At 39.8% G+C, this 26,038-nt stretch overlaps 2 protein-coding genes across 5 annotated transcripts in view; one reads left to right on the forward strand and one right to left on the reverse strand.

The window, feature by feature from the left end:
* Positions 1–3,855, forward strand: part of SLC4A10 (solute carrier family 4 member 10) — a 194,080-nt gene extending 190,225 nt beyond the window's left edge. For all 3 annotated transcript variants that reach the window (XM_069982813.1, XM_069982814.1, XM_069982815.1), the window contains one exon: positions 2,447–3,855. In XM_069982813.1, coding sequence (XP_069838914.1) covers positions 2,447–2,513 — 67 coding nt within the window. In that variant the 3' untranslated portion in view covers positions 2,514–3,855. The remainder of the gene's footprint in view (positions 1–2,446) is intronic.
* Positions 3,856–13,135: 9,280 nt separating this feature from the next.
* LOC138800787 (dipeptidyl peptidase 4-like) overlaps positions 13,136–26,038 on the reverse strand; it is a 53,666-nt gene continuing 40,763 nt past the window's right edge. For both annotated transcript variants that reach the window (XM_069982817.1, XM_069982816.1), the window contains exons 15-26: positions 25,911–25,958; positions 24,570–24,691; positions 23,131–23,178; positions 22,934–23,032; positions 20,829–20,898; positions 19,987–20,181; positions 19,007–19,061; positions 18,685–18,784; positions 18,457–18,521; positions 15,722–15,794; positions 15,028–15,101; positions 13,136–14,085 (exon numbers count right to left, since the gene is read on the reverse strand). In XM_069982817.1, the coding sequence (XP_069838918.1) occupies positions 13,987–14,085; positions 15,028–15,101; positions 15,722–15,794; positions 18,457–18,521; positions 18,685–18,784; positions 19,007–19,061; positions 19,987–20,181; positions 20,829–20,898; positions 22,934–23,032; positions 23,131–23,178; positions 24,570–24,691; positions 25,911–25,958 (1,048 nt within the window). In that variant the 3' untranslated portion in view covers positions 13,136–13,986. The remainder of the gene's footprint in view (positions 14,086–15,027; positions 15,102–15,721; positions 15,795–18,456; positions 18,522–18,684; positions 18,785–19,006; positions 19,062–19,986; positions 20,182–20,828; positions 20,899–22,933; positions 23,033–23,130; positions 23,179–24,569; positions 24,692–25,910; positions 25,959–26,038) is intronic.

The following is a 26,038-nucleotide window of genomic DNA, read 5'->3' on the forward strand; positions in this document are numbered from 1 at the left end:
TAAAAGGAAATCAGGCTAAATGCACAAAATTGGGACTCTAAGTTCAGTTGTAGAAACATTTGGTGTCATCAGGTTCTGATTGAATTCATATCATAAAAAAATCATAATAAAAAAATTGATACTTAAAGAAAGAAAAAAAAATTCCTTCAGTGCCAGTGACTCAATAATTGAACCGGTAAGAATGTATTGCGGATCTGAAAATCTGCTTTCCATTTTGTTGTGGTCCCACAATTGGCATGCTACTTCTTTATATATCTGTACTTGTCTGTCACAACTAGCAAAACATTTTTGCAGTAATAATCCTAGGATTAGATAGGCAACACGCAGCACCATAGCTACTAATCACTAATAAAATCCCTAGATTTGTGGAATAATCTTTGAATGTGAGTAGGCTAAAGAAAAATAAAGTAGCCATACTCTTTGTATAGCTAAAAAACAGATTGGCGAGCGCCTCCATTTACATGTGTATTTGCCTTGGTCAGTAGGGTGGGACAGATGAGTACAGATGATCCTACAGCAAAAATCTTAGGTTCTATAAAAATCGAACCTTGACAAACCATCCGCATTTGATTCCCGATGCCTTTGCCGGTACGTGGGGAAGGAGAAGACAGCACGAGTACCGCCTGGAATTCCTGGAGTGCTTCATGTTATAGAGCAGGAGAAACTGAGAACAATGATTTATTGTTTTGTGGTAAAAGTTTAACTGCTATTTATTCATTTTCATTTTAATTCCTGTTCATTCTGATCTTAAGATTTCAGTGGGCCGTCCTATTTACTAATAAGACCGCCCACTTGACTGCTGATTAGAAGCCACAGAATTTTTCCTTCAAAACTATTCTCTATAGTCTGTTTAGCTCTTCATGCTCTACAACATGCTGTCTGCAGATCGGACATTGTGTGTAATGTGACAGGTCCCCTTTAAATTTTACAACTCTAGCAAAGTAAGATTTCTTTAATATCCATACATTACATACATTTACATAAATCTCTAAATGCTAATGAGGAAGTGACCTAGTTACAGCATGTGTTGAAGTTATATGCCACTGATGACTACAGCCTAGGACTGGGTTCACACCTGCATTGGAGATGAAGATCAGTCTGGGGACTTTCATGTAGATTCTGTCAGAAAAACTGAACAAAATGTCACAGCATGTTGAACTATTTTGTCCATTAACATGTGATACCCCATGACAAAGGCTTGATGGAGTCATGGGGGTGTGCCTGACTCTGTTGGTGTATAGCATGCATTAGGACCACATGTTTAGTTTTTTTCTATTGTTCTGTTCTAATGACAGAGCAAAACAATGAAAAAGAAAATGCAGGTGGGAACCCAGCCTAAACCAGTGGTCTTCAACCTGTGGCTTTCTACCTGTTGCAAAATGTTACTTTAACTCCAATTTTGCCCTGACACCCAACAGCTGTCAATGTATGGTTTAGATATGAGGGAACCTTTAGTACATTTGGGTTAGTCCAGACCTGAACTCTTGGCATTTGATTACTGGTGGCTGCCAGGAAAACATAGCCCATATACTGTATCCATGTTTTAACGGACTCCCTAGGGCTGCATTCAACTTCTTCAGCCAACGGTAATTAAATTGCAAGAGTTCGGGTTCGAACATGCTTGAGGTTCACTCATCTCTAGTACAGATGTATTTGAAGTTTTGTGGCAGCAGGGAAACCACAGGTTGAAGAACACGGACCTTAGCTATGGATTAATGTGCCAAAGAGTCAAATGCATTGGGAATGTTGAAAAGTCTACGCAACAATAGGTGGAGTTAAATCTTTGACAGTACTATATACAGGAGCCATGTGCCGCCAACAGTATCGGTTCTTCCGTGTAGTCCTGATCTACGTGAGGAATATCTCCAGTCTCGTGATTGCTGAAAATGATTGGAATGCTTAAACCAATCTAACCGCTAACAGTACGCATGCAGGAGTACTACTCAATCAGCTTGCCTTTCATAAATGGAAATCTATGCATCTGCTTGTCTGCATGCCGCCGCCGCTGCCTTACAAAGACCTAATTCTTATGCAAAAAGCTTACTATACCTTCCTTCCAGCATCCATGTTGATTGCTTGCAGATTGTCTGGCATGGCATGGCTAATATGTTGCTGTAAAATTCAATCAAAGCCTATCGTGGTATAAGCTGTTAAAATTTTATGTCATACATACCATAGATGAAGCCATTTTGGGTCTTGAATCGATATGAAAACCATAGGCTGGTGACTAGGAACAAGTGACATCATGGTTAAGACTTCATATTAGTCAAGACCATGGCCAATGGCTCCCTTGAAATCCTCAGCGATGTCCTTGGTTTCTAGTGCATGAAATGGATAACTATCGGTACAGCCCACAAAATGGCCTCCTCTACTACATTATGGACTATTTAAAGGGAGAAAAATTTTACTTGACTAATTTTTTTTTATATTTCTGTTTTTTTTCCAGTTCTGAAAGCAAGACAGAGAAGAAAGCTGCCTCAGGGAAAGGTGTCGACAGGGAGACATGTCTCTGACTTGCTCTTCAGTCTATTTTTACAAGCAAATTTAAAGAATATACTTGTCGCTCTATGTGGGTTCTTTACACTGTAAATCATCACATCCATTAGCAGTGCAATATATAGCAGTGCAATATTTTTTTAACAAATGTATTAGCTCACTCGCTGTCGGAGGACTTCCCGGCAGAAGGGGAGACTCATTACTGTATCTTTATTTTCAGAAACCGCTATATGGATCTCATAGTTCTTTATTTCTTTGTAACACTTAGGCTTGTTCTTACTTTTACATTGTTCTTATCATCCATATCAAAGTCAAGATTAAACGTTTTCTATGTGACGCCTATACCCAGTGCAGGCAGCCATTTTATGGATATTGACAATGGAGGAGCCAATCAGATCTCTTCTGAGCAGTGACATCACCAAGGAATGAGGCAGTTGGCTTAGAGTTGTCACAGGTTCCTCCATTAGATTTCCATGAATATTACATTCAATAAAATGCCTGCTTTACCTGTATATAGGTGATATAGTTTTCTGGAGTATTCTGGAAATGGTTGAATGGGAATTTGTCTTACTGTTATTCTGCTCAATCCCATTTCCATGTTATTTGTATGCGGCGAGAGCAATACTGAAATATTATTTTCAGAAATTGATTTAAAGGAGGTTCTCCATATCCTAAAGATGGCCATAGCTGACATGACTGTTTAGTACAGTCAAATGTTTATGTGGTCTCTATGGAGAGGGGAGAGATAAGCCACAGCCAGACAGCTATAGTAGCGGCTTACCACTCTGAGAACAAACAGCTCAGGCAGTTGAAATCTAACTTGTCCGACCCTTCTTTCCCCTTACATCATTATTTGTGGAAGTGCCGGGAGGCCTTTATACACTGTAGACAGTCAGTCAACCCCACCACCACCCCGAAAAAAAGTGTTGTTAAATTTGAGTAAATCATGTCCAGCAGCCACTTTGCTGTGTGTCCTGCTTTCTTGACCCTTAATAAAGCAGTTTTCAGGATTCTTTAACAAGAAAAAAACCTAGATCACAGGGTGACTTTCCAAAGGGATCTCCAGTGATCTGATGTCTACGATAGGTATTTAGCAGCAAGTCTTCAGCTTCTCTCCAGCACCACCACAGTGGAAATGAAGCATCACACAATCCCTATTAAAATCAATAACTGTCCAGGTCCTCTAGAGTAGGATGTGTGCTCTGTAGCTACGCTGTAGCCACCCTAGAATCCACCAGCTGTCCATCAGCAAATCTAGGAGAACTTCTTTTAAATTTTCAAAAAAGATTAAATATAATTAGCAAAAAAACAGTTTGCCTCTCTGTTTTTAAAGGAGTTGTCTGGGCTGACCATATTTTACAAATTATACTCAGGGAGGTGTGGGTTTGGGGGGGGGGGGCTTTACTTACCTTCCCTACTCCTCCAACATCCCCGGAACCCTGTGTACAGACCCAGAGGCACCGCAGAGACCAGAACCACAGGATTTCGGCCACAATGAGGGGAGCAAAAAATGGGAGGTGTTTTTTTTTTTTTTTAACCCCCCTGAGCATCATGTAAAATAAGATCAGCTCAAACAACGCTCTTTAATCTTTAATGTACTAACCCATTCTTCTTTTCTGTACACATCAACTTTACCCAAAGTCTATTTATTAAAGGGGAACTATCACAATATATTTGTTATACTAGTGACGGTTACGTAAGCTCTAAAACTTAATTTATTTTTATTTATTTAGAGATCAATGTATAGTTTTGATTGCGTTTTATGTTCTGTTATTTTTCCATATGTATCGAGGAAAGGAAAAGTGTCTGAAACCTTTGACTGCCCATGTACTGTACTACCATACACCAGTGTTGAATATAATTCATAACAACATGTGGGTGGTCTACTGTTGTCAAGTTTATTAGTGGGCTGCTAAGCGAGATTCTTTACTGCAATATGTCATAAATCAGAAATCAATGCTTCATTTTGATTCCTGGAATTTTGTTCTTAAGCAACTCCCACTTTTTTTATTTTTAAAGGTGAAACACTGAAAAATTTACATTTTATAAGTGCAAAGCATGCCGTACCTATGCAATCTGCCCCTATGTCACAGAATATAATTGTTGGTTGTATCATTCTTGCATTCTATGGTGACATTTTTTCCAAAAAGTACAATAATAGTTACCAGGTTTGATTGGTGATGAGAGGTATCCAGTGTTCTACAGTTTTATAAGTGAAAATATCTCCTGTACATGTGTAAGCTTGGGAGGTTGTGACGGGCATATATAGGCATGCCATACATATACTACTAAAAATAATAATAATAATAATAATAATATCCACCTCAAGCACCAAAAATTAATCTACTGTAAATAGAACTCAAGGAGGGGTGGAGAGGAGGGAGATGCAGCTACAGTTTCAAAATCAGAAGGAGGAAGAGAAGATAAGGAGTGAGCATCTTTTCTTTACCAGAAAGGAAGGAAGCTTTAGGGTAAATTCACACGGGCAGATCCGCCGGGAGTCTCACGCAGCTAATCCGCCATACACGTATTATTCTTCTTATTATGAATACGTGTATTGCGGATTTCGTGCGTGAGACTCCTGGCAGATCCGCCCATGTGAATTTACCCTAAAGGAGTCCAGCCTATTAAGTATTAACTCACCCCTCCCATGTGCCTCTTTAGCCCTGAATTGCCCCCCGGAACTCCAACACTGCACATGACACAACCCAGCTGATACACTGGCCACTCAGCCAGTCAGTAACTGATCATCAGTCCATCAGCCGGGGCAGGCATTCTCCCCCCCCCCCTCTTCTGGCAGGGGTCCCGCAACTGACCCCGGGCACAGGGCGAGGTAAGTTAGGACTCGTTATTACATTCCCCCCTGCTGGCTGCCCATTTTTAAAAATGGCCGGACTTCTCGTTTAGAACTTGTAATGATATAAGTTTAGTTAATTGTGCTGTGAACACTATGGACCATGAGATTTTGTAGTTAGAATTATTCACACATAGGCAAGTTTGAAACTGGGACACAGCCCATAGACCATAAAAAGGCTCTGCTTGTGGGGAAAAAAAAGCGTTTAGACAACCCCTTTAAGGGTCCTTTTACACAGGCAGACCCCCCCCCCCCCCCCCCAGAATGAGCAGTTGACGAGTCGATTGACACATACTAAAAAGGAGCCCTTATACAGACCACTTATTGTGAGTGAGGAGCCACCCATGAAGATGTGTTGCTTACAAACAATGACTTATTTGGCTGAACAATCTATATCAGGGATGGGGAACTTTTGGCCCTACAGCTGTTGCAAAACTACAATTCCCATTATGTCTAGAGAGACAAAGCTTTGGCTGTCCAGGCATGATGGTAATTGTAGTTTTGCAACAGCTGGAGGGCCAAAGGCTCCCTATCACTGATCTATGGTGGCTGAAATTTTTACACTAAAATTATTGGCCCATTCATCCTATAATTCCTAAATACTAATGCACAGTTTTCGCTTCTCTGTTCTGAGATTTAAAAAAATTGTTGTTTACAGAAAATTAAATTACAACCATTACTTTTTAAGCATTTTTTACATGTAGGGTGTGATCACACGTTTTCCAAGGTGAAAATACAGACGTATTTCTACCTCAAAAACACATGAGCATACCCTTAGAGTTTTTCATTTGAATTATTTGAAAAAAAATCTATTTATAGCAGTATTACTTAAGTTACAGACTATAAAGGAACTGCAGTTCCGATTTACAGCCATATTAATATATTGTAAATTGAAATAATAGAAAGTACTTTTTCTAAAAGTATATATGACATTTCCAGAATATAACACAGTCTGTAAATAGTTGTAGAATAACCAAGACATACACCGAAAGACTATTATGTTAGCACATTTAACTGCACATTGTTAGTGCATGTACAAATAGTAAATCAGACATTTTCCAGAGACTCTTGTCTCCAGTTTGGGTGCAGGTTTTGCAACTTAGTTCCATTGAAGTGAATGGAGCTTAATTGCAAACCACACCTGAACTGGAGACAAGAGTGGTGCGGTCTCTGGAATAAATAGGCAATGTTTTTCTAACGCTGGATAACCTTTCAAGAAGTTGTCCCATGATTAAATCAATTTTATAAATGAACATATATAATGTTAACCCTTTCATGTGATGTCATCGATTCCTTAATGCCCAGGTCGTTTTAGGACATCAGCTTATGGGATCATAATGATCCCATAGGCTGATGTCCCTGTGTCTGCCCCCTGTCCTCTGTCCCCTGCCGCTGTTACAATCTTGTGACAGCGGCAGGGGGGAGAGGGGAGGGGGCAGTGCTCATGGGCGCTCACCCTACTTCCCTCCCTCCCCCCGCCGGCCTCTGTAGCCAGGAAACCGTAAGCCTGAGGCTTCTGGTTTCCATGGCTACCTTCGAGGCTCTGTGATCACTTCGTAGAACCCCGATAGACACCAGAGAGAGAATTCTCCCTCTGTAGAGGGAGAATTCTCTGTCAGGAGCCCTAGCAGGACCCGCAGCTGATGACACAGGCGCAGCTCCTGCGCCTTAACATCGCAGCAGCATCAGGCATAGGCTGCAGCAATGTTAATTTACAGTGTGGTGACGGGACGAGGTTAAATAAGGTTATTTTACTACCTTCCTGTGGTCTTACTGCATTTAATGCAAATTGTCTTATCTGTTGTCTTTAGCCCAACTTCCTATCTGGTCTACATCCTGTAATGGACTTCCTGTACCTCTGTCCAGGACATGCTAGCCAGGAATTTAGCCACCTCTTTTGCCTTCCATTATAGGGGAGGAGTTATGATGAAAAAAGTATAGTGGGAGATAGAGTTGGCTGAATTCCTGGCTAGAGTGTCCTACACAGGAACAGGAAGTCTGTTACAGAATGTATACTAGACAGGATGTTAAGCTGAAAACAATAGAGTAGGCATGTCAAGCAGTAGAAAAGTTTGAAAGACCACAGAAATATAGTAAAAGAACTTAAAAAAAAACCAAAAAAAAAACAATATATGTTAATTTAATAGACAACTGAAAATAGGTTTAATTATCGGACAACCCCTTTAAGCTCAGATAAATATGTATGTATATAAGTTTACCAGCAACTTTAGGTCTAATTTATTAGTTCCTTTTTTTAGATTCAGTTTTTATATCTTTATTTTTTTTAAATGTTTCCAAATTTCAAATAAATGCAAATAAATAAAAAGCAACACCTCTTAGTAGCTAGTAAAGGTTAGTAACTCAGTAGTTGAATTTGGTCACGGAAATATTCTACTAGCCAAATAAATCATATATATCTGGAAAGGGAAGACATTTGGGCTTCAGCTTTAACCTACCTCTCGATTTCTAGAATGGCCATTCTTTGGGCGGATGGCGGAATCTGCCTGACCATAGAATGGAGTCTATGGGACAGGCACAGAGTGAAGCGGGAGCAGGGGGTGGGGGGGGGGGGCAGATCCACGGCAAGTTATCCTCGAGAATTCCTTAGTGTGCTCATACCCTAACATTAGGCATTTAAATAGTGTATAAATGTTTCTAGTACAAGGCAATGGATTTACAAGCTAGAAGTTCATCACAACCCAAATGACATGCCATTGAAATTTGGTAAGAAAGAATATTGGGGGCCATTTAGGTTTTGACAATCTGTATAGTCATATCTGTAGAGTCCCTGAACTTTTTTTTTATTGATTTCTATTGGCTGGTTCTCCAGGGATCTCCATGAGTCTGGCTCCCGGTACTCCTCTTCCAATAGCTGATTGTGGATAAGAAAGTCATGGCCAGCCAATTCTCCTGCAAAAGGGACACTTAGTACTACATAACCACAAATGTTAATGGTTATCCATGTAATATATGGTAGCTTGAGTCAGCCAGCAGCCGGTGCTTATAAAAAAAGTTGTTGACTTTCCGTTGAGGTCTGGTTTAGTGTATACCATAAAACACTACATAACACCAAAGTTCTTTACGGGGCCACAACTGCCAAGTAACACATACACTTCTTGATAAGCAGCATAGGGTATACAACTGCCAACTACCCTACAAAAATGAGATGACAGTCAATGCAGCTGAAAAGATCGGATTCTAAACATTCCCCAAGTACTAGAATCTCTTTACAAAAGAGACATTGGTGGTCCGGGACATGCCAGGTCCCGGGACCACCAATAATGAAAATGATCTGAAGATTCTTAAACTGGAGAAATGATTAAGATATATTATTTTCTATACCGAATTTTAACAATTTTAAAGATTTGAAATATTTAACATTTTTGTAATTTTCTTAACGCTTACATGTAATTTCAAAGATTTAAAAGCACCTGCATAGTTTTCCTAGATTAACCATTCAAATTGGGGAGAAGGATTTCAGTACTCTTATTGTTGATATTGAGCCATAAGAGCTCTCTCATTCTCTGTATTCTCACTTTCTGCTGTTTCTCTTACTTCTCTGGCCAATCATAGAACAGCACACCGTCCTCTCTGCTAGGCCATGACATAGTGCTGGAAAGTGCACCGGACTGGCACTGTGCTGGAGGAAGATTTACACAATACAGCACTATCGATGTCAGGTGGGGGGAGAAGGGGTTACTGATGCACTTGCTGTGTAATGTGCTATGTGAGCAGAAAGCAAAGAAATATCAGCAGGATTACAACAAAAAGGGGTTACACTCATCACTGAGCTGCTGTGGAGAATGTAAAGGGAGGGGGGTATTACTTTGCAACACTATGTACTAACAGCAGTAGGGGCACAGATATTTACACAAGAGAGCTGTCCTGAGCTTTGCTTTGTGGATAGTGAGATGAGAGGGAGACCTTGATTTACCTTTAAGGAACAGTGCAGACCATCTTCAACAAGCAGACTGGCTTTATTAGGCTCTCTTCCATTCTCTCCTGCACATAGCACATGGTAAGCCCTCCTCCACATTATGTGTCCTGTCCTGGTCTAGCCATTACTAGAAACAGATTTCCCATAACAGTCAGTGGACAGCAGCTTGCAGGGAAAGGAAACAGTGGCCAAGATTTTATTTTTAAGAGTTATTCTTCTGGGTTAAGGAGTCATTTTTGGCAAATTAAGTGATTTACAAATATGTTAGGAATAACACAGCCTATGGATTTTTTTATTTTTTATTTTTGAAAGGGGGTAGTGGAGTTCTTATTAACAGTGTTTTGGTAGTTGACTAAGGAATGCTGAAGTCCTAGTAATCAGCTTAAGGTTATGTTCACACTTATTAAGAGACTGGCCGTTCTGTTACCTGGCCGGGTCATAGAACGGACGGTCTCTGAAAAGATCATCCCAGCCTGTACTGAACTACCAGCCAGATGATCTTTCAGGCCGCAGAGTCCTGATGCAGAGCTGCTCGCTCTATTGTGTGAACTGACAGGGTTTTCTGCGGCCACTATTCACTGAATAGCAGCTGCCGAAAACCGACATGTCAGTTTTCTATGGCACCGCTAGGGATCCCGGCCGGAGTATATACTATGTGTATACACTCCGTCTAGGATTGACTCAGGCTGCAGCACTACTTAAGTGCTGCAGGAATCAGCCATTGTAACAATGGTCGTTATTTCCGCAGAACTTACATAGTGTGAACTTAGCCTTATCCATAGGATAGGGGAAAAGTAGGAGATTGCAAGGGGTCCGACCTCTGTACCTCTGCTGATCTCGGTATTGGGCCCTGGCTTCTTTGTAATGAATAGAGTCGTGGTTACAGCGAGTGACCTGCGGCTCTATTCATTCCTATAGAGCGACGTAGAGAGCCGAGTAATCCGGAAGAGCGCTGCACTCTTCTCCATAGGAAAGAATAAAGCCACGGGTCATGTGCCCTACCTGCGACTCCATTTATAATACAGAAGCCGGGACCCAATATGGAAAACGGCGGGGGGTACAGAGGTTGGACCCTCTTGATCTCCTACTTTTCTCCTATCCTGTGGATGGGGGGTGGGAATTCGTTTTTTTCTGGAACATCTCTTTAAATGACAGATTTTTTATTGGATTTCCACCATGTGAACATAGCCTTAGACTTCATCATCGCATGTCATAGCCAGACCTCTGTTTCCTCAGCAATCAAATTGTACTGGTTACTCTACAGGAAGAGGGAAAGTTTACATGAACAGTACCAATGAGGGGAAGAGAAGTTGGACGTAGATTTATTCACAATGGTGTTCCAGTTTTGGAGATTATTGGTACTAGAGTTTGTTGGTAACTTTTTGGCTTTTTGATGGAGATGCTTTTTAAGCTTTCCTATGTGAACTGTGAATTTACATCTGGTTGGAAGTTCTTTAATTTTAGTTCTAAACAAAAATTTCTCTTGGTTAACCAGTGAAAAATTTGCCAGCTTCCAAAAGGTAATTTATAATGTTGTTATTAATTTATACTATTGTTGTATGTGTCTGTTGGGCCACAAGAAAATGAAGTGCATTTATCTATGGACAACTCCAGCAAAATAGACTTTTTAGTGTAACCTTGCATTTTTTTTGTAACTTACAATGTAATCAGATGACCATAATTTAACAATAGTCATGGAACTCTCTGTTATTAAGATACTTTATGTAAAAGTTTAAATGTTAATTTATTTGTAATATATAAACACTTAATACCCTGGCCCTCCAACATGACCCACTTTGTACCAAATCTTTGCCCCTAATTTTCTTTTTTACTTTTACCTATTTTTTATGGACTTAAAAGGGTCCCTTCCTTCTAGTATTTTTTTTTTTTTTTTTAAATCAGGAATAAGGCCAATATCTCTTTTTGGCATTTATACTTCCTGCACATGTCCACTCAAAAAAGGGACTAGATCTGCCTGGCTTCACTGATCAACTGATCTGTTATGAAGTAATTTTTGAAAAACACTGGAAAAATGTGGTCATGTTGAAGGATCAGACTAGACTTTCTCTATCTAGATAGCCCAACTTGCTGGGAAGGTCAATATACTGCATACAGTATCACTGCATTTTTTTTTATTGACTTTATTTCATTTCTAGAATAGTTTGAGGTTTAAAGGGGTTATCTGGAGAATTGATATAAAAGGTTTAAAACACAATAAATCATTATTTATATGTCTCATTAATGTGAAAAAATGTTATTTTGGAGATAGGACTTGAAATGAAAAGACTACAAGTCTTAGCCTCCTCCTGCGTTCCATGCATTGCATTGTATTGTTTTTCCCTCCGGATAGCCCCTTTACATACATTTTCACCATTAGATTCAGCTGTGTAAAATTGCATTGCAAAAAAGAGAAGCTGATTGCAACTTTTACATTTAATTACTTTTTAATTTTCTATTACTTTGTCAATATCACCCAGATTTGGATGTAATTTAATACAAATGTTTATGTATTGTGTGCTTTTTGCATAGACATTTCTGTCATGTGACAATAAATATTTAGTAGAACTATCTAGGTTGTGTCGTGACCTGTTTTAACTACAACTCATTATAGACCTGTATTGTATTTGATCATCATTACAACATTAAAATATATTACCCCCGGTAGACAAGCCCTCATATTACTAGATGACCTATTTATATGTAGACAAGCCCTCATATTACTAGATGCCCTATTTATATAAAGAACAGTAAAATATATTGAAAGATAATATATGGCTTAGATTTTTTTTTAACTTATAATAGCCAGATACTGAAACATGTTGTTTTTTTACTAATCTACTTTATTTTTCTCCCGTACATTATTATGGGGCAGTGATCTTTTCTGAGATATTTTGACAGCGTTTAATAATCCGATTTACATCGGCATAGACAACAACAGGTAAGATCTGTCCCATTGACGTGAATGGGAAACATTGCTGAACATGCTGTATCATTTTTGAAGCTGTCATCCCACAGCAGCGTCCTGCTCATCAGTACAGACAGAACTGAAAGCTATAGTATTAGGCATAGTGGTGAGAATGAAAACTGCAACATTTAAGGATTTATTTAAAAAAAAAATAGAAAAATGGAAAATTAGAAACAAATAAAATAAAAAATTCTTAGAAAAATATCTTGAAAATCAAAGTCAATTTGATGGCCATTTTCTGATGACACATTCCCTTTGACCTAATAAATATTGTTTTATTGTTAAGTAAAACAGGAAATGTTTCAAATTCAGCAGTTCTGACAACTAGAAGGTTGAAGTTTGTCTCTTTAAGGGCTTAGGGATATCTTACAAGATATGAATCCAATCCAAGCAGGGGATTGCTTTTCATTGACAGAGATGATCAAACAGTAGAAAATCTTAGGTTCTATAGAACTCGAACCTTGTCGTACCTTCCGCATTTGATTCCCGATGCCCGGGTACCGCCTGGAATTCCGGGATACAGCCTATTACCTAGGCTGAATACCAGAATTCCAGGCGGTACCTGGGCTGTCTCCTCCTTCCCCACAGATCGGTAATAAAATACGGAAGGTTCGACAAGGTTCGAGTTCTATTGAACCTAAGATTTTCCGCTGTTCGATCATCTCTAGTCATGGACCCCTTATCAATGACCCAGAATAGTGAGATGCTCATTAAAATTTAAAAAGGTGATATGTAATGCCACGTTTCTGTAATGGCCTGTCAACTATGGGGATAGGGGACCTAGCATGGCTGCAAAATTAGGCAATTCTGCTAATGAAAAGCAAAACTGCTTACTTTTGCATTACTTATTAACAAAAGCAATGGTAATAAATCACATAAAAAATTGATGTTGTAGGTTTCTTTTTAATTGATCAACTTTTTTTTTTTTTTACTTATAAATATTTACCGTACAAATAATGGCCACCTCCAAAGACTGACAACGATGTGTTCAAAGCAACAACTGAACATCCAAAAATATATTCATACAAAAGGGTTTGGCATTTCCACAGATTTTCTTCAGGTTAACTTTCAAAAATCTCAAAGTAAAAAAAATAAAAAATAAAGGAGCAGCGACTGCCAGTCGTACAATAACTAGACTTGTGTGGATCCTACTTGGCTGGCACAGCTTCCTTATAACTTCTAAGTTTGCAAATAGTAAAGTAATGGGTTAAACTTCCCTTTGAAATGATCTGCCCGTAACCCATTTCGATTTTTCTTGAATTTAAGACAAGCCTAATAGGTTTGCTAATTAAGACAATATTATTGAGTACATTCTGTTTTAATTAGACACTGGTTAAAAATTCATAAACATGAAGAACAATTCCAAGTGTTTGAGTATTCCCTGAAGATCACATCTCTCGCAGTATAAAGGAATATGTATATTCATGCGGCCAATTCCTCCTGTCATTTGAGGAGTTTACATCAACACAAATACTTCTTCCTTCTAATTATTCATCCGCTATAAATTACGTAATAGGATCTCATTTCTTAAAATTCATATATCCTACAAGGAGTGTACTGTATGTCCAGTAGACTGTGTTATTATATTTATTGATACAGTATTAAGAAAAGTTGTGTCCTTGGCTTTAGACTTTGGTTCTGAATGTATTAATCCTTGGTTATTTACAAGAATAAGAGTGTCCCTTTATTTGTCACAGTGTATAGATCAATGTCCCATATTGGATTTGTCCACTGTTATTGAAGATTAAAACATTGCTTGATGTAATGGCTCATATGGGTGTAAATGTGTCTGCTGGCCAGACCTCCAATTCCATGGTCCTTATCGGTGTACCACTAAAAAGGAAAAAGTATAAAATTGTAAGAGGTTTTTTATATGGGGTCAACATTAGTCACTGTCACATCTCCAACTGAGAATCACAGACATGAGACACATGGTCTTGGGGGCCACATCTCCTTATCCTTAATACAATTGGGGCTTAATACAATCAGGGCTGTGGTTCAAGGTCAGGTGAATGACCACATTTTAGTATACAATCCATATTGTTTGACTAGTGTGTTGCGGTTGTTTTTAGAAATGAGCAAGTCTACAGTAGGAACTAAGCCAAGTGCTTCATTCCTATCGGGATTCTGCTCATCAGTACAAATGATCAAACAGCGCTAATTTTCAGGTTTCTTTTGAACTTGAACCATCGGCATTTGATTCCCGCTGCCTTCCCGTTCTGGGGGGAAGGTGGAGACAGCCTGGAAAACAGGGATACAGCCTATTACCTAGGCTGTATCCCTGTTTTCCAGGCGGTACTCGGGCTGTTTCCACCTTCCCCACGGAACGGGAAGGCATCGGGAGTCTAATGGTGATGGTTCAAGTTGGAACGAACCTGAAAATTAGCGCTGTTTGATCATCTCTACTCATCAGGCTGCAGTTTTGAAGTCTGCTTCGCTCTGTGATGCACCTCCCCAGCTGCAGGGAAAAGATGGATTCAGTCCTGGGAAACTTCTCCTGTGGCTGCAGAAGTTGAATGCCACCTAAGGGAGTCCTGGAAAACATAGATACAGCCATAGGCCATAGGTTGTATCCATGTTTTCCTGGCAGCCCCAAAGCAGCACCCAACTTCTGCAGCCACGGAGAATCAAACGCTAAGTGTTCAAATAACGTTGCCGAACCTTAACATTTTGACAGATCCACTCAACACTATCCAAGAACAAATCAGTTTTATACATTCTCAATGAAGCATGACATTGCCTAACATGACATTCTAAAAAATCTAATAAACTTACCATGGTCTCAAAGTCCACGCCGGCATCAACAAGGGCTTTGGAAATTTGGGCTGCTTGTTGGAAGTGAACATTGTCTAAGAAAAGAAATAAAAATGTCATAGTGAAAAGGTGGAAAGAGAAAGAATTTAAAATCCTATGGTATGAACTGCCCCACTTTTTTTTTTTTTTGAAGATCTCTTAGATTTGATGTCAGTTCCCTTACAGCCAATACATATTGGGCACTAATCCAGAAGAACACCTTTTTTTTTTTTTTTTTTATCTTCTTATCCAGACCAGATTTCGTTCTATGGATATTCAGTCTCCCAAACATTTTCTAGAGTGGCAAGTCTCTTCAAGAAGACCACCCTCATAGTAAACCATGCAATTTTGGGTCCTCTCGAAGAGGTTTTACTGTATTGTAATTATGGTTGGTTTCCTGAAAAAAAGGTTTTGTTGTATTTTAATGACATTTGACGAAAGAAGGAGCAAAACTGGTTAAAAGTGAACATGTGTTCGCATCACGATGGATCCAGACTTTGATTCCCATGAAATAATTACATTGCTAATAATTTACATTTGCAGACAATTAGTGTTAAAATAAAGAGTTCTGTCTCGGTCATCATGATGTAACATTTGGCCATCAAGTTTCTGTTTTGTCAGTTTTGATGCTAGAAATCTGTCACGGGTACTAGAAGACTAATTAGAGGAGGCTCACCATCTGCTGTGCCGTGGATGAGAAGGTATCCCACATCCTTAAACTTCGCTGCTCTAGACATGACCGTTGAACTCTGCAAAACACACAAAAAAAAATTAATGATTTTGACAATGCTGCGATTTAATTAAAGTGTCCCTTTTTGAGAAGTAAAATCATATACTCAGATATATCAGCAGATTGAAAACTCTGTTTTCTGCATTCTGACAGCACAAATTCTTTTTTTATTCTTTAAGACGTTATCCAGGATTAGAAAAACATAGCTCCTTCCCCCTTCGCCCGCCCTCCCAAAAAAAAAAAACAGCACCACCCCTGTTTTCATGTCACGCGTGGTATTACAACTTACTTTAAAGCAAGTGTAAGACCAGTGTTTTTTACATTAATAGACCAATCTATTACTGAGCACTGATTGGGCATTAAGCACTGGAGGTCGTTGTCGGGCCTTCAGTGCTTCGTGTACGGCCGGGGCTAGGTAATAAATTGGCGCCATGTGTGGTTCAAAACCTCGGACCTCGGCATTCCCGTGCCGGCGCTGGTCTATTCAAAAAAATGTACCGGTGGTACTTTAGCTTTAATGGCACTAAGCTGCAATACCACACACAAACTGAGCACTGGTGTGGCACTGTCTTTTGGGGGGAGAAAAGCCCCTAATCCCGAATAACCATCATTGCAACTAGGCAGCTGGAGTTAAAGGAGAAAATTTTTATTAAAAGTATTGTATTGCCCCAAAAAAGTTATACAAATCACCAATATACACTTATTACGGATAATGCTTATAAAGTTATAAACTGCTTTTTTCCTGCACTGCTGCATCAAGGCTTCACTTCCTGGATAACATGGTGATGTCACTTCCTGGATAACATGGTGATGTCACTTCCTGGATAACATGGTGATGTCACTTCCTGGATAACATGGTGATGTCACTTCCTGGATAACATGGTGATGTCACTTCCTGGATAATATGGTGATGTCATGCCCAGACTCCCAGAGCTGTGCGGGCTGTGGCTGCTGGATAGGATGATGGCAGGGGGATGCTCAGTGTCCCTCCAGTGCCCTGTGTCCCTCGGTGTCCCCCTACCATTAGAGATGATCAAACCTGCCGGATTTCTGGTTCATACGAACCAGAAATCTCGGCATCTGACTCCCGCTGTCTGCCGGCTCCGTGCAGCGGGTGGATACATGCCATAAGCACGGAGTCGGCAGACAGCGGGAGTCAGATGCGGAGATCTCTGGTTCGTACGAACCAGAAATCCGGCAGGTGCGCTCATCTCTACCTGCCATAATCCTCACCAGCAGCCACAATACTTTAATAAAAAATTTCGCCTTTAAGTGTCTCATAGCTGCCTAGCCGTTTATTAATATTTATTTTACTGGAGATGAGCCCATAAGCAGCTTTAGGTGTGTTCACTTTGTGAATGAAGCCAAGCACAGTACATATCACGCAATTATAAAGAAAGGTGTACTGTCCACAGCATTATGAGCTCAATACCCATGCAGCCACACTTACTGGAGGAGTCCTGGACTCCTAATGAACGTAAGATTGAGGACATACTCAGCCTTAAAAGGGATAATGTCGGCTACAAAAGACGTTGCAAAGTGCTCACATGACGACATAGCTAAGCAAGTAGTGAGATTATCCATATCTCTATTGTAGCTGTCTTAGGCTAATCACCTAAACAAATAATTTTTATTAAAGCTATAAAGATTCACATGGGTCTGACTCACTGCATAAAGACATGGTGCCCCAAAACATAGTGAGAGGTTGGTGTCCCAAAACAGGATGTTGTAGCCCGGATGTACGTATACACAGATGAGGGATCTACCAGCTATTTGTTCATCTTTTTTTATTATATTTTAAAGAAACTGTCAGCAGTTTTATGCTGCCCTATATAAGAAGAGCATAAACTAGAAGCTGACAGAAGCTGAGTAGATTGATGTATCATTTATTTTATTCTGTACAGTTGATTAGGAGATAACCCCCTGAATAACAACAACTGACAACAGCCTGACAAACCAGTCGCTTTTATTATGTGCATGTGCTCATGATTCCTGGATATTTATGAGAACCAGCAAACTCAACCCAATCATTGGTTGCTGATTGGCAGTTGTCTGTCTATATTGTATATAGGCAGACAGTCAACATCTGGAGGCCAGAGGGAGTGGCGCAGCACGATGCCCACTCTCCTGCATATCAGGAGAATGGCTGAACAGAACCATGTAAGTAATGCACTGATCAGTTCAGCATTTCTGTCATAGTTTATGCTGCCCTCATTTCCCTTTAAATGTTTGAAATCAGTTGTAGCAGATGCATTAGCTAACAAGACTAGCTATTATTGTTGGGTAATAAAGACTTGAAAGGTCCTTTTATACAGGTCGATTTACAACTAAAAATCCGGCAAATATGACCCATTGTAATAGGGCCAGCAATTTACTGACAAAAACTCCTACCGGCATCCTCCTGTTCAGTCACAACCTGGCTGATGGCTTCCCCGCTAAGCCAGTCAGTGACTGGGGCGGAACACCTTTAGCAGTCACTAATTGGCTAAGCGGGTTGTGATGTACCATGATATCTGGCAGGAATCCAGGAGCCTGTTGACTGCAGGGGCACAGGGAACGGTAAGTATACATTCTTTATTATACATCTTCGTCAACAGGTGAGGATGACTACGGTTTACACCATATTTCATTATAGACATATGATCGATAAATCATCATAGGATTGGTTCTGTTTCTCTTACCTCGTAATTTGCAAGGTTGTCTTCAGGTGTGGGAAGGCTCATGTACCTTTCCGTATAAATAGAGTCTGGATTGGAAAGAATAAACATGACATTGCTGAACATTTAACGCCTATGGATCATTTAAGACCTTTACATTGGCTACTTTTCTCAAGGAGTCGTTTTGCCAGATAAATTTTATCAATATTTCTATCACATGGAGAGTGAATTTATCAGCAATCCTAAACATACCATAGTAATGCCAGCTTGATACGGGGGCTACAGCAATTCCGCACTTGAACTGGCCACTTCCACTGCCGAGCACCATCGATGTTACGTATCCACCGTACGACTGGGAAAACATAGGATATTATGAGACCTTCTCACACTGATTGCTAACCAACATTAACTAAAGGCGTTCATGGAAAAATAGAGGTTGAGTTAGTGCGCACTTAGTATGGTCCCTAAAATAGGCAGTAATCTATAGTGTTACCGTACGCTAAAATACACAATAAATCATCAATGTATCGTAACCTAAATTTCAGTACAGTAATAAAAGTATTTTATTACTTACCCATCCCCATATAGCTACTCTACTTTCATCAACAAATCCCAGAGACTTGAAGTGACTAAAGGATAAATAATATACCGCAATTAGAAAAAGGCTAAAGAATAAATAATATACCGCAATTAGACAAAGCAATTGAACAGCCTAAGAATATAATAATAAATAAGACTAAGTATCTGTTTCTAAGGGACAACACCCACAAACTGTAAAATGGCATTGAAGGGTAAAGAGGTGCTCTCCCGCAGTACCAGACCATGATTGCAATGGTGAAATAAAACTGGCTCAACCTTCTTATTCACAGCACAAATGTGGCTCCAACTCTGGTGTAGGTAGGGGGTCAGGCAGGCATAATGGAATTTCACTACCCTATCCCCTTTGTTCTTAAAGAGATAAGTTGCCACCAGAGCAACTTCCTTTTCCCATAGAAAAAACAGCCAAATGTTCCTGTGTATGGGGAGGCAGAGAGAGATAACTGAATGCCTACCTTAAACTCAAAAGGGTTGTCCAGGAAGCAGAAATAGCCGTACCTGTCCTGCTCCACTTCCACGCTCTCAATAGGTAGAATCCCATGTAAATGAAACCATGCCCATTACGACATTGGTAACATCAGGCAGCTATTGGACACCATGCGCTTGGTTTTGAAGACAAAGACTTTCATCCCCCAGCCCCCCCATCATTTTATATACTATACTTCCAAGCGCCCAAAAGTAGACCAGGCAACATCTTTTCTGCTCCCTACATAACTCCTTTATTATGTACATTTTTGGAGACACAAAAAAAAATTAATTTCGACATTTCGTCTGGAAAATGCTGGTAGGAATTGGGAGGTGGTGGACCCTGTGCAAGTGTCCTTTTAGACACCCCTGTATTCTGATCACAGATATTTCTGTCCAATGGCTTTATATCTATGTATAGTGATTTCTAACAATTTGGTAGATGGAGTAAAGCTACTTTCCTATCATTACTGCTAACAGAATATAACTCACCTGGCAGCAAAGATCTGATCTTCAACCTCTACTGTTCCGAGCTGTCGGTATAACTGGTGTAAGAGTTTGTCTCCCTGATAGCCACTCCCTCGGCCATCAAAGCTGGCCACAATAACCTTCTCAGTACTGGCAAGGTAGGTGGCCCAGTTAAGTCTAAAATATTGATCAACTTTCTGACTGCAGGGACCTCCATATCTGTAGAGAGTAACACATTTGTTAGGAGAATAACAAATAACCAGAAAATCCCCCCGACAATAGACTTTTCTAGCTTAGAAGCAGGAAGTCTGGAAGAGCGGTCAGGCTAGTGATCCGTCACACCTGCTGACTCCAGTCTCTGTTTTTCTAAAGGGCTAGAGCCTTATGACTATATTCTAGAGGAAATCCTTTAATTTTCCTTATTATAGATTGTAATACGAAACTTTACATTTTAGTTTTCTATTCATCCATTGCTCAGAAGGTAACAGGTCCTCTAAACAAGTTACGAGTCTTAACTGAGGGTTTTCCAGTGAAAAATATTGTTTTGTACATATGTAAAATCTGAACATTTTTGGATCTACCTGAAATTCCAGAATAATTATACTCACATATCCCACTGTTTTTTTTTTTTATAATTTTACTGTGTCCACCCCAGTAAATGTGCTGAGGTGGACACTCATGCTCTAATCAGAAGATATACCTGGGGAAAGATCACGACCTTCCCCGGCCGGCATCTCAGTCAATTTCCCATAGACTTCCATTGTGAATATTTACGGACTGCACCACCAGCCTTTGCTATAAAAATATTCTACATGGGAAATCCCTTTGGAGTATAGCTATGTTTCATGTTCTTTCACAGTACTTACACATCAATCAGTAAAGGGTACTTCTTTGACTTATCAAAGTGAGGCGGCAGGGTCAATATATACCACATGTCTGAAAGAAGAAAACAACCATTTCTATATATCTGTATGAATTAAGATCACGGCTAGACCTTAGGATAGGAATATATCCACATATATAGGCTGCTCCCTAAGCCATGATGAAAGGTTAAAGGCTCAAAAATGTAAAAATACATGTAGAAAATAATAGTTATATGCGTAATGCAGCGCTAGGACATTGTACTCAGTCTTCCTTATAATAAATCGGCTCCTGACAGCTTGTATTCTAGGTTTACTGGCCCAGAGTGTTAAGGACCTTTTACACAGGCTGAGGCTATGTTCACACGCTGTATAAGACCGGCCGTTCAGTGATCCAGCCAGGTCACGGAATGGCTGGTCTCAGAAAAGATGATCTTTAGCGCCACTGAGAACTCCCCACAGCACAGTGTGCAGCCGGAGCCGCTCGCTCCATTGTGTCCACTGACGGGGTTTTCCAGTAAATAGCGGCCGCAGAAAACTGACATGTCCGTTTTCTATGGCGCCGCTAGGGATCCCGGCCGGAGTGTATACTATGTGTATACACTCTGGCCGGGATTCCCTCATACAGTACATAAGTACTGCAGAAATCACGGCTGTTGTAACAATGGCCGTGATTTCTGTGGAACTTACGTAATGTGAACATAGCCTGATGGTGAGCAATAGAGATGAGCAAATTTACAGTATTAAAGGGGTAGTGCGGCGCTAAGAAATTATTCACAAAATAACACACATTACAAAGTTATACAACTTTGTAATGTATGGTATGTATGTGAATCGCCCCCTTCCCCGTGCTCCCCCACCCCTGCACGTGGACCCGGAAGTGTAGTGTACCATACATACCTGACGCGCGGGAGGCCGGCCGAATCGCTGCAGCCGTCCCTGATGCCGGCCCCCCTCTGCCACGACATCAGCTGCTCTGCCGCGATTGGCTGCGCACAGTTATGCTCAGCCAATCGCCGAAGACGCGGCAGAGGGGGGCTGGCATCAGGGATGGCTGCAGCGATTCGACCGGCCTCCCGAAGATTACGTCCTTGACAGAAGATCGGGGACGACGCGCGTCAGGTATGTATGGTACACTACATTTCCAGGTCCACGTGCGGGGGTGGGGGAACACGGGGAAGGGGGCGATTCACATACATAACATACATCACAAAGTTTTATAACTTTGTAATGAGTGTTATTTTGTGAATAATTTCTTAGCGCCACACTACCTCTTTTAGGAAGCAAAGCGCTTTGTTAGCTTGGCAGGCTGCTAATCAGTCTTCAACTTCGAACTCCATGCCGCTCTGCCCTGGGTGCTCGAAAAAGCTGGATCCAGTCCAGGGAAAGTGGGAAATATTTCCCAGGACTGGATCCAGCTTTACCAGGCACCCAGGGCAGAGCGGCATGGAGTTTAAAATCAGTCGGCTGATAAGCAGACTGCCAAGATAACAAAGCACTTCACTTATGGCCAGTTCACACTTAGCAAAAACGGCAGTAACCCGACAATTTTGCTCACTGTGAACTGGCCCTTAGGCTGAGTTCACACTGCGTTTTTTCCTATCCGTTCATCGTATCCTTTTTAATTGGTTACTTTTAACGAAGAGAAAACTTAGTCAACACTATTTTTTGTGAATGTTTAAAGAAAAAAATATATAAAAAGCATCCAAGCAATTTTTTTTTTCTTATAATGAAAGTCAAAGGAAAAATAGATCTAAAACGGATGGCACCCAATTGCAGTTTTTTTACATAAAACGTATAAGTTGGATGGGAAAAACGCAGCATGAACGTAGCCTTATACTGCAAATTTGCTCATCTCTAGTGGCAAACTAATAGCACTGATCTCAATGATCAGCACTCATTTATCAGCCTTCAGCTCAGAGACCATTGTATTTCAGGAGCAGCCCACTAGTCCCCTTCATGCAGCGGGCCCCTTAACACCCTCTATGGTGAAAATCTGGGGAGTACTTTGGTGGTGGGTCCGCACCCGCTGTCTGCTATAGTGTGACACTGTTTTTGGAAGTAGGCAGCCATGTTTTTCTAACCCTGCACAACCCCTCTAACTGACTTACTGAATCCCTTATGAGTTACACTGTGTATTTCTTTTGTCGGTAATTGAATGTCATTAAGCAAGACTCCTAATTCTTCATTACTTTCCAAAATTCTTAATTCTGTAAGAAAAAAAAAAAAGAAGAAGATAATTACTGTTTATATTATTAATAGTTTCCCCATTTACCTAGCCTATTCTAGGTAGCTACAGGGTGCTTACCTGCATCGTTGGTGCTGTTGTGAAGAGTATAGATAGGGATTCCTGGGCCTATTGAATGAGGAGACATAGGTAAGCATATAATCTTAATTGGCTTCACATACAGGTCAACTTCAAAAATTAAAAATTAAATAAAATTGAAGATTCAGAGGGACATTTACTAAGGAGTGTAATGTGTGCCACTATTCTAATGGGGATTGGTGTGTATTTTGTTCCAATATCTTGTGACTGATTTATTGACATGTAGCACAGCCATAGTAAATGTATCTAAGTAAAAAGTTGCAAAAAAAGTCTCAAAAATGTAATAATTGTGCAAGTATATTGACCTGGTACTGACCAGACGTAGGCCTGCACCTGTTTGTGCGACTTTTTAAAAAGTCGCAAATGATAAATTGGACGCCAATCCCGGATTATGGGAACTTTTGGGTGAATACAGGCAGATTAAATAAAAAGTTGCATCTAAAAAATATTCACCTGTCGAATACTGGTTCATAAATAGAACTTAGACCAAAACTGGGAGAAAAATCCAATTATTCAGCTAAAAATCGGCGCAAAGCCCTTGATAAATTTCCCCCTAATATTTTTACTTTTAACTGAATATAAAAAATACTATTTGAAAAACTATACTAAAAAAACTAAACTGGTGTCAGAAAGCTATATAGATTTGTAAATTAGTTCTATTTAAAAATCTCAAGTCTTCCAGTACCTATAAGCTGCTGTATGTCCCGCAGGATGTGGTGTATTCTTTTTTGTCGGACAGAGGTGTCTGCAGAGAGCATGGTGTTAGTGATAGGAACTGTCCAGAGCAGGAGAGGTTTCCAATGGGAGTTTGCTACTCCTCTGGACAGTTCCTGACATAGACAGAGGTGGCAGCAGAGAGCACTGAGTCTGACTGGAAAAAAATACAATTGATAAGTATGGGAAGACTGGAGATTTTTAAATAGAAGGAAATTACAAATCAATATAACTTTCTGACACTGGCTGATCTGAAAGAAAAACGCCAAAGTTCTCCTTTAACAGTAATATTCACAATAGTGTAAAGGGAAAGTTGGTGCAACTTGGTAGACAGTTGCCATACTGCTCGTCATGGCTAAACTGCATTTCATGGCTACTTCTACCCTTCCATTTTATTAGTCCGTAAAGGATTCAGAATCGGGACTGTACAGATTAAAACTTGTGACATGTGTTTTCACATCTGCAGTTTTGTTGCATTTCTTTTTTACATAATAAGAGCCTAATTGATTATGTGGTCAGTATTACCAGGCTTAATCAGATTGTGTGTGACAAGAAAAACACCAGTAATGAAGCCTGGTAATGCTAGTCACAAGGCAAATGTGGGAACACAGTCAGTCTTGTGTAACAAGAATTTTTTTTTTGTCTTTTAAAGTTTAAAAACAAATAACCCTAATAACAGTGTGAGGGTATACACATTTACAACTTACCATTGCAGTTTAGTGTATAGTATTTTCCATTTTTGCTAAAATATGCAGAATAATGTTGACATCTTTCAGGACGCAGGTTACAGGTGACACACTGTGTGGTATGTGGGTAAACCAGCTTCATCCTGTGAGGAAGGTTTTTTTTCCAAAAAATTACATTTGTTTCAGAGAGCTGACAGCGTACAAACATTTGAACACTTATTAAAAGGAATATTCTAATGTCAGTTTCTTAGTACTAAAATTCCCAGAATGCATTGTTTTTACTCAACTCTTCATTACAGCCCTCACACCCTGCCAACTCCTCTTCCACAACACTTGCCTGTTTGCACAGAGCTAGAGCAAAATAAAGAATTCTTTACACAGCCAGTAAGCCTGCAGCTGCTGTATTCATTCCCAGTCTGCTCCTCTCACTGTGGCATTGCTTATCACAAGGCAATATGATATAAACACATCTCATCATTAACAATAAAGAAAAAAAATCATATATATATATATATATATATATATATATATATATATATACACACATATATACACACACACACACACACACACACACACACACACCAGACTAACATGTGCTTTTGACAATTGTTTTTTGCTCATATGCATCAATAGAGAGGAGCAAACTTTTTAATAGTTCGGTTTGGCGGGTTTGCCAAACTTTGACATAAAGTTTAGGTTTATCTGAACCATATATGAACTGTATTAAAACAGCTAAAAGATTGTAGACATTTAGTGGTTTTAGTACAGTTTACAAAATGTGCTCATTTATACTTACCTATCCATGCTCCTTCTGTGTCCTTCACAGGTGTGCTGTGCAGCCACCAAAATCCCCCTCAGCCAATCAATGACAGAGGCACGTCAGCAAATAATCTCTGTTTGGAATATTTTGTTTGCTCATCTCTATTTAAGAGGCAATATTCTTATATACAACCATTTTAGTACTCCACTGAGGCAACCATGCATGTGGCAGCTCTGCTACATCATCAGCTAGTATAGAATACATACTGGGGTGATGTGATGCAAAATCAGTTAAAAAAAAACAAAAACACAACAGTTCTGTGTTTACTGTGCAATAGTAATGGCAGCAGTGGGCAGGAAAGAAAGCTAAGGGGGCGAGTACGCAAATGGACCAATAAGGGAAATGCATGATGGGAAATGTTGTCTCCTATCTTAGATTTTTTTAACTTTAGAAAAACTTGTAACTCAGGAATAGCAGCAGCTAGAAAGACTGAAGACAGCTCAAAATACTCAAAATAGGGGGACTTTGTTTAGGATATTTATTCATTTGCATCTTCCATAATGTATTTTTGAATATTAACATTCACTACAAAATCTTACTTGTATAGATGTCTTTTTGACGGACCTTCTTCATTACTTATATAATACCTAAAGGAACAATTAAAAAAAATGATGTATCTTTTTGCGTCATGTCACTTTTGCACATAAACCATAGAGTACAGTATATT

Source organism: Dendropsophus ebraccatus, chromosome 9 (assembly GCF_027789765.1).
Source record: "Dendropsophus ebraccatus isolate aDenEbr1 chromosome 9, aDenEbr1.pat, whole genome shotgun sequence".
NCBI lineage: Eukaryota > Metazoa > Chordata > Amphibia > Anura > Hylidae > Dendropsophus > Dendropsophus ebraccatus.